The sequence below is a fragment of the Microcaecilia unicolor genome, chromosome 1 (assembly GCF_901765095.1).
Source record: "Microcaecilia unicolor chromosome 1, aMicUni1.1, whole genome shotgun sequence".
NCBI classification, from domain to species: Eukaryota; Metazoa; Chordata; class Amphibia; order Gymnophiona; family Siphonopidae; genus Microcaecilia; species Microcaecilia unicolor.
In genome coordinates, this window is record NC_044031.1 from 382,085,534 (window position 1) to 382,099,466 (window position 13,933).

Consider the following 13,933-nt stretch of genomic DNA (forward strand, 5'->3'; position numbering starts at 1 on the left):
TCAGGCAGGCAATGCTCCCGGACGGCCGGACCTGCAGGAGAAAAGGCAGCGAGGGATGTTGTTGGCAGAGGCGTAGCCAGTTTCTGATCTCAGGGGGAGCAGACTTTTATAAAATAGGCGCCAGTTGGTGTTAGTTAGACAGCAGTGTCTGTGTTGTTGCTCAGGTGCTATGGCGGGCAATAATTAATACAGGCTGTCTCTGTTGCGTCCTGCCTACAAGGGAACAGTAAGTTACATCAGGAGGCAGGACGCAGAAGAGGTCCCTGGACTGGCCAGAGCAGGCAACCTGTCTTCTTAACTACAAAGTAAAAATATTCAGGAATAGCACACACATTCCTTCCACTGCTAGACACCTTGTTTAAATCAGATGGGCTTTTGTTTGTGTGGTGACTGGCAAGGGGGTACTCCAGAACTGCCCTAGAACACAAAACTTACCACACCATAACAGCCCTAACCCACCTATCAGAAGACAGTGCTATATATATTACACTGGACTGTGGAGCACCAATATACCTCTCCTTAAGCGCGTGTCCCACTTTTGCGAAAAACAGGAAGTTGCAGAGTAGGTGGGACGCGCCTAAGGAGAGGCCCCGACGACGCACGCTGGCAGAAGGCTGGCTATGGGAATCGCCGGTGCTGGAGGGAGAACGGTGCTTCAGGGCAGTAAAAGTGAGCAGACCACGTGGACAGGGAGAGCAGGCAGAAGAGGCAGGAAAAGACTGGAGCCTCGCTTAGGAGAGCTACTCCACCGGTTGGGTTGTGGCTAGTTAGGGTGGGCGGGCCTGGAGCAAAAGTGGCTGGGCCTGGGCCCGTCCAGGCCCACCCGTGGCTAAGCCCCTGCATTATACCCAAGACCCCTACATCACCTGACCCCCCCCCCCCCCCATGATACCCCAGAAACCCAAATCATATAATCTTCCCCAACATGACACCCCAGATGCCCTACATCACAACCTACTACTAGCAAAGACACACACCCGAGATCCCCACGTGTACGCATGAACCCAACATGCTGCAGCCTCCCTCACCCTCCCAGAGCCCAAGGCCCACCAAAATTGTCCCCACTGTTCAACCCAGTTCCCAGGTTTACTGGGGGTGCCTGGCATGATCCCTCCAAGCTCTGTGGGCATTCTCCAACTATATTCCTAACAATGGCAGTGCTATTTCATTATCACATTTTAAATAACAAGGGACAAGCAAGTTCTGTAGAACTTGACAGCACCTGCCTATTCCTAGTGACTGAAAACACCATATTGAAGCATCACCCCCCACTAGCAGGAATATAGTTGGAGGACTCCTACACAGCTTAGAGGGGACATTGGTCCCTAGTGTCTAGTGGGGTGGGAGCGATGCCCACTCACTCCTTCTTTGTGACCACTAAGTTTCAAAAATGGCTGCCCAGACTTCTATATGTAATATCACAGTATTACCACTAGGGAGTCAGACTTCCATATATGGGCAAAATCCTAGAGCAGTGATTTTCAATGTTTTTCATCTTGCGGCATATTTACAAGGCACAAAAATTGTTAAGGCACACCACTGGAATCTAACCCATCTATGCCCATCCCTGCTAAGATCTATTCCATCCCCACAAGTAATCTCCTCCATCTCCACCTGTACCTGTAACCTTCAGAAGTAGTTATTTCTTTTAATTTATGCTACTGAAATACATTAGAGCACCAATATACCTGCTACTGAGAAACTGGAGCAAGACAGATTGTTACAGATTCCTACACAGACACCACATGCCAGCTATAACAATGCGCATAAATTTTAGCAACGCTCCATTACACCCGTGACCTATTTCCATGCCCCCTTTTTCAGACTGTGCATAAATGCCAATTAAATCTAATTAGTGCCAAAAATTGCTTGTTAAAAAGCCAATTATTGCCGCTAATTGGCTCGTTATTCAGTTAAATTGCGGGCACAAATTGGGCATGCGCTCAAATTTGAATGCACAATTTTCATCGACTTTTATAGATTTAGGGGGTTAGTGGCCAAGAATGAGACACTGGTTGCTTTGGGGATCTGAGAAGATAATATAGTCAGAGAATAAAGAGGTTTTCACGTATCTCTGGGACTTTTTGCTACTTATTTATTTATTGATTAGATTTATTTTCTACCTATTTATAGAAATTCACCCAAGACGGTATACTGCAAGAATAAGCTGGATATAGGCAATATGCAATTAAAGTATTAAAAAAATTCAAATAACAATACTATAACATGGTATGCTATTTCCATTGTCAACGCAACATACATTAAAACATCTTAATAAACAGCACAGGAAGTAAGCAGAGATAAGCAGTGGCGTACCAAGGGGGGGGCAGTGGGGGCAGTCCGCCCGGGGTGCACGTAACCTGTTCCAGGGCAGAGGGAGCAGCAGGGAACGAGCGGACTCAGAGCCGACAGGCGCGCGGCACCTCCCCCAGCAGGTAAAAATGCACCTGGGGGGGTCATACTGCACCCGGGGGGGGTGCAATTTCGCCGGGGGGGGGGTGCTGCACCCGGGGGGGGGGGTAATTTCGCCGGGGGGGGGGCGCATCGGCGATCCGCCCCGGGTGTCAGCCAGCCTAGGAACGCCACTGGAGATAAGACAGAGTAAAAGGAGTTTGATAAGCTTCACTAAGTTAAGGAAACTTAAGTTATGTAAGAGGGCTGGAAAGACTACATCTTACTAGTGAGTTTTGCTCTTGGCTGGAGGTAGAGCCAAGTTGAAGATGGCCTTGGTTGACTCAGGAGACCCAGAGGAATATGTGCTCACAGGGTCATGGAATACAGAACTGAATCTGAGTCTCACAGGAGAAGGACATGTTTAAAAGAGGATCCTGCAGACAATAGTTAATGTTTCACTGTGGGAAATGCAACAAAAAATTATCTGCATGCATGTATTCTTTCCTTCATCCCAGGCCTATCAGGTGGAATATGTGTCCACAGCAGACTGTGCAAACTGTGAAGAACCAAGTACATCACTGGCTCACATACTTTGGGGGTGTCTAAAGGTGCAGGGCTTCATTGGGAGGGTGTAGGGAGTACAATTAGAAATGAACCCAAAGGCAATTCTATCCAGTGGTCTTGTGAGTCCTGGAGTGAGAGAAGCTGGAAAGTGGTTGTGTCTCAAGAGAACATGACTGCTGGGGAAAAGAAATCTATTATTCTAGCCTGGATGGTCTCAGTGGCAGAGTGACCTTCGTCAGCTCATGGAGATAGATCAGTTTTGGGTGGAGGGGCAGTCATTTCTGGATGTGTGGGAAGATTATATTCTACATTTTTGGTAGAGGATAGGATGTAATCTCAGAGAGGACACTCCTGCCACAAGGGCCAGAAGGTGTGCACTTGAAGGTTAACAGGTGGAGAGGGTGGGAAGTAAGGGGTCTATGGAAAGTGGGGGTGTGGGGAAAGGGTGTTGGAAAGGGGGATAATGGTGGTGAAGGATACGGGCATATATATAGATAAAACAAAATAAGAGTGAAGTGTTGGGAGTCAAACGACTTGGAAAGCTTTTAATAGATGGATTGTATAATGGGCATCGTTTGAGACATGTTATTCAAAACTGCTCTGCCAGGAACTTAAAGGGCAGTATATCAAGTATACGGGAAATTATAGACCAGTAAGCCTGACAACTTCAGCGCTGCGTATGCCTTGTAGCGCTATAGAAATGCTAAATAATAGTAGTAGTAGTAGACACCGGTGATGAGCAAAATAGTGGAAACTATTATAAAGAATAAAATTATAGAACACGTAGACATACATGGTTTAATGGGACAGAGTCAGCATGGGTTCAGTCAAGGGAAGTCTTACCTCACCAATTTGCTTCATTTCTTTGAAGGCATGAATAAACATGTGGATAAAGATGAGCTGGTTGATGTAGTGTATCTAGATTTTCAGAAAGCTTTCGATAAAGTTCCTCATGAGAGACTCCTGAGAAAATTAGAGAGTCATGGGATAGGGGGCAAGGCTCTGGTGTGGATTAGGAATTGGCTATTGGACAGAAAACAGAGGGTAGGGTTAAATGGTCATTTCTCTCAATGGAGGAGAGTGAACAGTGAAGTGTTGCAGGGATCTGTAGTGGAACTGGTACTATTTAACATATTTATAAATTATATGGAAACCAGAACGACGAGTAAAATGATATAAAACTGTTCAAGGTTGTAAAAACACGTGCGGACTGTGAAATATTGCAGGAAGACCTTAGGAAATTGGAAGACTGGGCGTCCAAATGGCAGATGAAATTTAATGTGGACAAATGCAAGGTGATGCACACTGGAAAGAATAATCCAAATCATAGTTGCCTGATGCTAGGGTCCACCTTTGAGGTCAGTGCTCAAGAAAAAGATGTGGGTGTCATAGATAATACGCTGAAATCTTCTGCTCAGTGTGCGGAGGTGGCCAAAAAAGCAAACAGGATGCTAGGAATTATTAGGAAAGGGACGGTGAATAAGATCAAAAATACTATAATGCCTTGCATCGCTCCATTGTGTGTCCACACCTTGAGTATTGCGTTCAGTTCTGGTTGCCGTATCTCAAAAAAGATATAGTGGAATTAGAAAAGGTTCACAGAAGAGTGACTACAATGATAAAGGGGATGGAACACCTCTCATATGAGGAAAGGCTAAAGAGGTTAGGGCTCTTCAGCTTGGAAAAGAGATTAATGAGGGGAGATATGATTGAGGTCTACAAAATCCTGATTGGTGTAGAATGAGAAGAAGTAAATCAATTTTTTACTCGTCCCAAAAGTACAAAGACTAGGGGACACTTGAGGAAGTACATGGAAATACTTTTAAAACAAATAGGAGGAAATATTTTTTCACTCAACGAATAGTTAAGCTCTGGAACTCTTTGCTGGAGGAAGTGGTAACAGAGGTTAGAATATCTGGGTTTTAAAAAGGTTTGGACAAATTCCTGGAGGAAAAGTTCATAGTCTGCTATTGAGACAGACATGGGAAGCAACTGCTTGCCCTAGGATTTGTATTATGGAGTGTTGCCACGATTTGGGTTTCTGCCAGGTAATTGTGACCTGGCTTGGCCACTGTTTGGAAAACAGGATACTGGGCTAGATGGACCATTGGTCTGACCCAGTATGGCTACTCATGTTGTTATATATTAATAAATCTTGAAACTCAAAGCATATGTTTGAGCTGTGCATATATTTTGTTGTGCTCACTGTTGCTTTGTGGTCAGTAAACAGTTTAAACAAAGATAATAATTAGTTAGACTGGCTTGTAGGGAGAGCCATATGGAACATCCTTTCCTACTAAGATCTACCAGGTAATGCTAATTACCCTGCACTGGCCAGTGTCGAAGACAGGATTTTGGGATGGATGAACTTTGGTCTAAGCAGCATAGCAATGATATTCTTAAGTTATCAGCACCTGAAAGAATCATCTGGAAATTTGTGCTCCCATTCGGTCCCTTTCTTCATTGAAAGGCTGCCCTAACAATATGGAAACAAGGACCCTTTGACAAATACACACCGGGTTGGATCACTCTGAATTGAGAAAGGACCAGGAAGGTGAACCATGTTCTGCTTTCTCTCAAAAACGCCATAGCTAAGAGTCACCTGCAGCAGGGGAAAAGTGAGGCAGAACATCAATTCAATTTGGAAAAAAAAAACATTATTGGCACGACAAATTGCACGGGCTCTGTGTCAGTATGTGCATCATATATCTGAGAAAGACCAAGTCCACATAATACCAGAGGAAGTTCTGGATTTGCTCTGGTTTTATTTCTGTAAGACTGATTCCTTCTCTTTTGTTTGTTTGTTTGTTTGTTGCATTTGTATCCCACATTTTCCCACCAATTTGCAGGCTCAATGTGGCTTACATTATGCCATGATGGCGATCGCCATTTCCGGGTAGAGAATTACAGGTGGTATTACATTAAAACAGAAGAATAGTACAATAAAATACAAAGAGATATTGCAATGACATTACTCAATGAGTTATAAAGTAAATTAAATAATCAGATATAGAGAGTTCATTTCTGGCATGAGCGATACAGTTCGTTCCGGCATGAAAGCTAAAGTGGTGGTGTGAATTGTGTTGCTTTATGAGTGGTAGCAAGAGGTCAGATCTGGTGCTGCGAGTTCTAAAGTTCTTATTTATTGTTGAATGTCTCTCACTGCCTCTTTTCCCCTCACTCTTCATCTCAGCCCTCTGACCCTTCCCATCCTATGTTTTCCCTTCCCTTCTCAATATATACTTCTCACCTGGTGTGGCAGCTGAGATTTGGGGATCAAGTGCAAATTCTCCAGGTGGGAATGGAAGAGGGGGCTCCTCAGGAGTTGAACTCCCAGCTTCTGCTCAATGATGTACCCAATTGTGCAGTCATCTGGCAGGTGGATGAGGTCAGAGGTGCTGAGGAACTTTCCACCACTAGAAGAGGAGGCAGTACTTAGATTCACAGGGCAAGTAGAAGCAGCAGGAAAGACAGTAAGGGAGATCAATTTCCATACGACCTTCATCTACAGGTCTTTCTGCAGTTGGCTGACCTGGGTCATGAACTGTCGATTACCCTCACCTCTTACTTCTATCCAACCATCTCTTTCTCCTCTCCACTTTTCCATATTGTTCTGTCCTTTCTTTTTGCCTTCTCCTTCCCTCTCCCTTCTAAGCCCTATTTCTTCATCTCTGAGTCTGGTCATCTCCCCTAGGTGGTTGTCCACCTATTTTCTCTTTTTGCTCTGGTCATCACCTGTTGCCACACCTCTGCCTAATTGTCTTTTCATCTTCTGGAAACAAACATTCTAACTTGCAGAAATTCTGTGAGCCATACAGCTAATCATGACCCCTCACCATAAGGCTCACCTAGCCCATGGAATCATCTTCACAGCGAGCCTCCGGCTGAGACAAAATCCAGCACCACCTGTGGCAAACCAAAAAAACACAGATTTCTGTGGAAGAAAAGCAAAGGAACAGACTATTATGAAAGCAGCAAAAAGTTAAAAAAAATTTCTATGAAACTTTATTCACACAATTTTTACATGTGTAGAAAGCAAGATCCCCCCCAAAGTTGTCTTCTCTTCCTCACCCCACTCACACATCCCAGCATATATGTTTGTTGATCCATCCCCCCCCCCCCCCCCCCCCACCCCCACCATTTCTAGTTCTGCTCCTTAGGAATAGGTTTGGCTCACTGCTTCCAAACTCTAAATTCACACAAAGAATGGAACCCGGTGAGCCGTTAACTTCAACTCTTCCAAATCTCAACCCACCCCCTTCCATGCTTCTAATCAAGAGACAGCCATTATTCACCTTTGTGAATCGTGAAGGAGGAGTCACCTAGAGCACTAGACTGAGAACCTGGAAAGCCAGGATTCAAATCCCGCTGACGACTCCTTGTGACTTTGGTAAGTTACTTAACCCTCCAATGCCTCAGGTACAAAATTAGATTGATTCCCACCAGGGACAGGGAAATACCTACTGTGCCTGACTGTAAATTGCTTTGAGCTATGAATGATAAGGTGTGAGATAAATCTAAAACAAAAATAGCTAAAGACTTTGCGGCTAGTCAAAGAAATCCTCTGTGGACTTAAGTCTCAGAGGGCTGGGCAGCAGAATAGCGAATTACCGTTTGGTTATTTGGAAGTGGCTCATCAGCCTCAATAGGTCTGTTCAAGCTGGGTTTCCCGATGTAGATGTCCCAGGTTGGGGAGTATGCAGACAGCACCTTCAGCAAGACATGTGGGTTCAGGTAGTTGTCATCATCCAGGTGACAGAACCAGCTGTGCAGAGACCAAAAGGGAAGAAAGAGTGTGGTGAGGAGGAAGGGGAAGCAGAATGGAAGCAAAAGATGAGAAGACAAAAAGACACAAAGACATTACAGGAAGCAAGGGACAAGAAAAAAGAGAGGCAAGAAATAAAGAGACATAAAAAGGAAATAGATAGTGGCAGAGAATAAAAGGAAGGAAAAAATGAGAAAAAAAGTGAGCAAAAAACAAAGCAGAGGTGGGGAAAGGATACAAAGAATTGGTAAAAGACAGGAACAGAGAAGTAGATTGAAACAAAGAGGAAACAGATCAGTTTGAGACCATCCCTATACAATTTGGCTGCTCATTTTCAAAGCACACTGACTTACAAAATTACATAGTAACTTATGAGGCTCATTTTCAAATGAGAAAACGTCCAAAAAGTGACATAAATCTACATTTGAGTGTTTTTTTTCACAAAAGCATCCAAATTTGTATTTTTGAAACCAATTTTTAGATATTTTTCTATGAGGTCCATCAGAAGAGTGGTCAAGTCACAAGGGGGCATGTCAGGGGCATGTTAAGGGCGAGATCTGGGTGTTTCTAACACTTGGATGTTTTTCCACCATAATGGAACAAAACAAAAAACATCCAGAGCTATAAGCTGGAAGTTTTGGACTAGACCTGTTTTATTAATGAACTAGTGGAACTCAGCCCATTTCCTCAACAATGAAACGGGCCCTAGAATGGCTCTCTTGTAAGCGATTTTTGTCTCTCCCCTGCCCTCCCCTCCCCTCCATGTCCAGCGATTCTTCCTTCCCCTCCCATCCCCTCCCCTCTATGTCCAGCGATTCTCCTCTTCCCTGCCCTCCCATCCGAAGCCCGTGACTCTCTTCTCTCCTGTCCTCTCCTCCCATCCCATCCATGTCCATCGATTCTGCTCTGCCCTGCCCTCGATGTGCTGCAATTCTCTCTTCATTTGTACCTCATCATTTTCTGGCTGGCCTGGCTGGCTTCCCTTCCGTTGGTAACATCCTGACGTCAACTCGCCTCCAGCGCTCCCTTCCCTCTCACTGTTCCGCCATCTGACGTCATTACATTTTGATGCGAGGGCGGTGCAGTGAGGGGGAACGGAATGCTGGAGGCTGGCTGAAGTCATCATATGTTACGAACCCAGGCAGCCAGACAGCGATGGAACGTTGGAGGTGCAAATTATTATATAGGATAAGCCACAAAAAGTGCCCTAAATGACTAGATGACCACTAGAGGGAATCGGGGATGACCTCCACTTACTCCTCCAGCAGTCAATAACCCCCTCCCACTCACAAAGATGTGATTTAAAACATTACTTACCAGCCTCTACGCCAGCCTCAGATGTAATACTCAGGTCCATAAGAGTAGCATGCACGTCCCTGGAGTAGCCTAGTGGTGGGTGCAGTGCACTGCAGACAGGTGGACCCAGGCTTCTACCTCCCCCTGTTACACTTGTGGTAGAAACTGTAAGCCCTCCAAAACTCACCAGAAACCCACTGTACCCACATATAGTTGCCCCCATAAGGGATACTGTACTGTACAGTTGAGGGTGGTGGGTTTTGCGGGGCTCAGCAGACAAGATAAGGGAGCAGTGGTGAGATGTGTACCTGGGAGCATTTATTTGAAGTCCATTACAGTGCTCCTTAGGGTGCACTATTGCTCTCCTGGGATGTCTGTGTGGCCAGTCTACTAAGAATGCTGGCTCCTCCTACATCCCAGTGGCTTGATTTTGTGCGTTTTTTACTTGGACTTTTCTTTTGTCAAAAATGGACCAAAAAGAAAAAAGTACAGAGCTCAAAAACATCTAGCAAATAGCCATTAAAAAAATGAAAAAGATAGATGTTTTTCTGTTTTTTTTTTTTTTATAATTCTTGTTTATTGCAATTCAAAACTTGAACAATAATCAAACAGCTCATAATACAATATATAACATATCAATTTAGTTGCCTTAGTTTCTAATATTTGTCCCCACAAACCTCCTCTTGTTTTTCTGTTTTGAAAATGGCTATATTCCCCACTTGAATTTTGGATGTTTTACTAAAACATCCAAAGTTGGATTTAGATGTCATATTGAAATTGCCCCTCCACGTAACTTTGTAAATCTATGTGCTTTGAAAATGAGCTTTTGATACTGAGCAGGATATGTCTTCATCTCTAGTTTCATTTGTAAAGACAGAAATGAAATGAAGTCAAAACATGCTGGGAATGGTGAAAGACATGTCTACTGGATGAACCCTAGAGAAAGGACGTTTCAGAAATTGCACGACAACAAAACCTGAAAAATCACAGTATTAATGAATGATCCAGAAAAGACATGGGTGGGGGGGAACAGATGGCCCTTGATCCAGATTAAAGTCCCCTCTCTCCAGCTGTGAAGCAGGACCCAAAATAAGGGCATGTGCATGGCCACCAACCTCACATTTCACACTATTACCAGATGGTAATGTTCAGAGTCATGCCACACTCCATGTATATCAAAAACTGTCCCTAGAGTATTCAAAAGCTGCCTGGATGTCTGTATGGCTACCTCTGACTTTCACATCTCCCTCGCTCCCTCCGTGAAGGTAAAAACAGAGCATACCATGAACTCTGCAGTACATGACATCCCCATACAACCTGGGTGACCAGAAATAGACCACATGCATTGCAGCAAATTTGTTCTCTGCTGGCAGCAAACAGACCTTTGTAGTTTCAAGGCCCATTGCTGCTAGTGTCCCTCCAAATCAAGGGGCATCAGATCAGGTAGGAAAGTTCATAGTTTTGACTCATTTTTGCAGGTATGAACAAGCAACCCATCAGAGAAGAAGAGAAAAGAGGCAAGTTACCTTTGGAAGGATCACCTGCAGTCCCACTGGAGCAAGCTACACACAACAGGGTTGAATTGCAGAAAACAGCTGTTTTTTTTATTCTTTAGAGTAGAATGGCTGGAGAGGGAGATAAATTTGTTTCTTATATCTGCTCTATCTACTCCAACCTCTCCCCTCCCTCCCTTTCTGTCTGTCCCCATGTGAACAGATAACAGGAGAAACAGGCAGGAAGAGGCTCGCCAAGGAAGATGAGAAGTTGTTTTCTGCTATGGTCTATCCCAAGGATGTTGGAGAAATAAGAGGAGGTACCTTGACGTCAAAAAGTGGAAGCCGGTTTCCCCCCAGCAACCTCCATATTGGTACACCCAAAACAAAGCAAGAAGGCTATCAGCTGCTGTATCCACATGGTCATCCTTGTTATTTTATCTCAGTTATATTTAAAAACATGCCGGTTTGTGCAGAATATGGATGTACACAGAGGAACTATCACAACAGAATAACCTTTCATCAGTTAGAGTGGTAATTTGTCCTAAATCATAATCATTTGTCATTTGAGGGGTTGGTTATAGGGACACCCTTGCACCCTAGCAGGCATTGTATTGGTGATGAGAATTTTTCACCTAATAAAGAGCCACCAAAAGAGACATCATGCATGTTATGAGACTCAGATGCTCAACATTCAGGGGTCCTTTTACAAAGGCGCATTAGCAATTTTAGCATGCGCTAAAAATGCTAGAGTGCCTTTGTAAAAGGACCCCTCAGAGTTTTTATTTTTAAGTAGAAAGAGTTTTTTTTTTATTCTAATTAGGTTGATACCTGGGAGCATTTAAAATCTTTTTTCCTGTACTTAGATCAAAACAGAAAGATGGTATGTGGGAACTTGCTCCTTTTGTTTTGTGGAATGCAGTGGTATATTATAAAAATACACTTGATTTTTTTTATTACTAATATTTAAGAGAGGTATTGAATAATGAGGGAAGAGATACATTTATGCAGAAGTTCTGTTTGGATGTAAATGGCCTTTTAAAAAAAATCATTGGGCCCTGTTTACTAAGCTGTGCTGTAGGTGCGCTAACTTTTTAGCATGCGCTAAAACTTAGCACATGCTAATGATAGAGACACCCCTAGGAATATAATGGGTGTCTCTATCATTACAGTGCGCTAATTTTTAGCACATGCTAAAAAGCGCGCCTACAGCGCAGCTTAGTAAACAGAGCCCTTTGTCTCCTGGCTGTGTGTTAATATATAGATGAGTCCTGGGAATAATGACATCTAAGGGAAAGCAGCAGTAGAAGAGTTGGAGCTGAATGATATTTATATTCTGCAAATGGCGATGCATAGCTTGATAGGATGTTCTTGTTTTCAGAACAGAGTAAATCATTTCTTAGCTATTTTGGTGGGTGGAAGCAGTCAGTGGGCTAATAAGGAGGGAGTGGAGAGCAGAAGGGGAAGGTTTCTTGGAGTATGTTTCTCTGTAAAGGTTTGTATTGTGCCATGTTGGATGGTTCACTGGTCTTTCTTGTTCTGTATGAAGCTTATGACAGAGATTTGCATGCATTGCCTCCACTGCATGCAAATCTCTCTAATGAATATTTATTGTGGATATCCTGAACACTTGACTGGCTGGGGTCCCTCCAGGACCAGGTTTGGGAACCACTGGAGTAGAGCCTTCTGCATATACATCTGGTGTGCTCTCCCTGATTAGCACACAAGTTTTGAACAGTTCTAGTTTGCATATAATTTGTTAACTGCACTAGTGAGCAAAAATGGGGTGTTATTTTATATTAGGAAGCCATGTGCTAAGCCATCAGCACACAGTTCTAAAGAAAGCTGTCTGCATCAACTTCTCGGTTATGCTGCATTTTGCCACGGCCACCACAGCACCTGTAGGACTGCCCTATCAACTAAGGGACCACCCTACTGAGGCTAGACTATTGACGACCTCAGTTATTGCAAGGACAGTCTTTAGCCAAGGACCATGCATCACAGCTCCCTCCAAAGCCTTGGACCTGTGTACCCTAAATCCAAACACTAGGCATTGCTATTGTGGGACAGCAATGATTTTCCCCCTTCCAGGGGCAGTGAACCCTGATTTCAAGGCATTCCCAACCGTAGCCTATCCAAGAAACAGACATGCTCAGATCCTCAGCCACTGGGCCAGCATCTTAATAACACCAAATATTATGTTTTCCCTCTTATCAAAATTTCACCTATATATCAGTCTGGAAGATCTATGCACTTGGCATGTATAGTCTCTTGTTCATTTGGTATTTTATCTTCTATGATTTTTATCAGAAATTAGGGAGGCTAACAAACTGGGGAACACAATGATGGGTGATTTCAATTATCCCGATATTGACTGGGTAAATGTAACATCAGGGCATGCTAGGGAAGTAAAATTCCTTGACAAACTCAAGGACTGCTTTATGGAGCAGCTGGTACAGGAGCCAACAAGAGAAGGAAAATTTCTAGATCTAGTCCTTAGTGGAACGCATGATGTGGTGCAGGAGGTAATGGTGCTGGAGCCTCTTGATAATAGTGATCACAACATGATCAGATTTGATATAAACTCTGGAGTAAGAACACACAGGAAATCCAATACGTTAGCATTTAACTTTCAAAAAGGAGACTATGATAAAATGAGAAGAACAGTGAAAAAAAAACTTAAAAGAAGCAGCTGCGAAGGTCAAAAATTTACATCAAGCGTGGATGCTGTTCAAAAATACCATCCTGGAAGCCCAGGCCAAATATATTCAGTGTACTAAAAAAGAAGGAAGGAATAGGAAAACCAAACAACAGCTAGCAAGGTTAAAAAGTGAGGTGAAGGAAGCTATTAGAGCTAAAAGAAAATCCTTCAGAAAATGGAAGAAGGAACCAACTGAAAATAATAAGAAACAGCATAAGGAACATCAAGTCAAATGCAAAGCGCTGATAAGGAAGGCTAAGAGGGACTTCGAAAAAAAAGATTGCGTTGGAGGCAAAAACACATAGTAAAAATTTTTGTAGGTATATTAACAGCAAGAAGCTGGCAAAAGAATCGGTTGGACCGCTAGATGACTGAGGGATAAAAGGAGCACTCAGGGAAGACAAAGCCATAGTGAAGAGATTAAGGGCCCCTTTACTAAGTGGCAGTAAGCCCAATGCGGGATTACCGCTCGCTAAACAGGAAGTACCGCCAGGCTACTGCAGCAACCTGGTGGTACTTCCCACCCTAGTGCGCCATAATATCCAGCGCTACAAAAATAATATTTTTTGTAGCACTGGATATTATGGCGCACTAGGGTGGGAAGTACCACCAGGTTGCTGCCTGGCGGTACTTCCTGTTTAGCGAGCGGTAATCCCGCATTGGGCTTACTGCCACTTAGTAAAGGGGCCCTTAATCTCTTCACTATGGCTTTGTCTTCCC

General features: G+C 43.7%; 1 protein-coding gene and 1 long non-coding RNA gene across 2 annotated transcripts in view; one reads left to right on the top strand and one right to left on the bottom strand.

Moving 5' to 3' along the window:
- Positions 1-13,933, bottom strand: part of MFNG (MFNG O-fucosylpeptide 3-beta-N-acetylglucosaminyltransferase) — a 67,743-nt gene that overhangs the window by 24,279 nt on the left and 29,531 nt on the right. The window contains exons 4-7 of the mRNA XM_030210277.1: positions 7,570-7,723; positions 6,807-6,892; positions 6,209-6,374; positions 5,475-5,560 (exon numbers count right to left, since the gene is read on the bottom strand). Of these exons, the coding sequence (XP_030066137.1) occupies positions 5,475-5,560; positions 6,209-6,374; positions 6,807-6,892; positions 7,570-7,723 (492 nt within the window). The remainder of the gene's footprint in view (positions 1-5,474; positions 5,561-6,208; positions 6,375-6,806; positions 6,893-7,569; positions 7,724-13,933) is intronic.
- The window catches only part of LOC115474683, a 29,509-nt gene that overhangs the window by 5,355 nt on the left and 10,221 nt on the right, over positions 1-13,933 (top strand). The gene's annotated exons all lie outside the window — the stretch shown is intronic.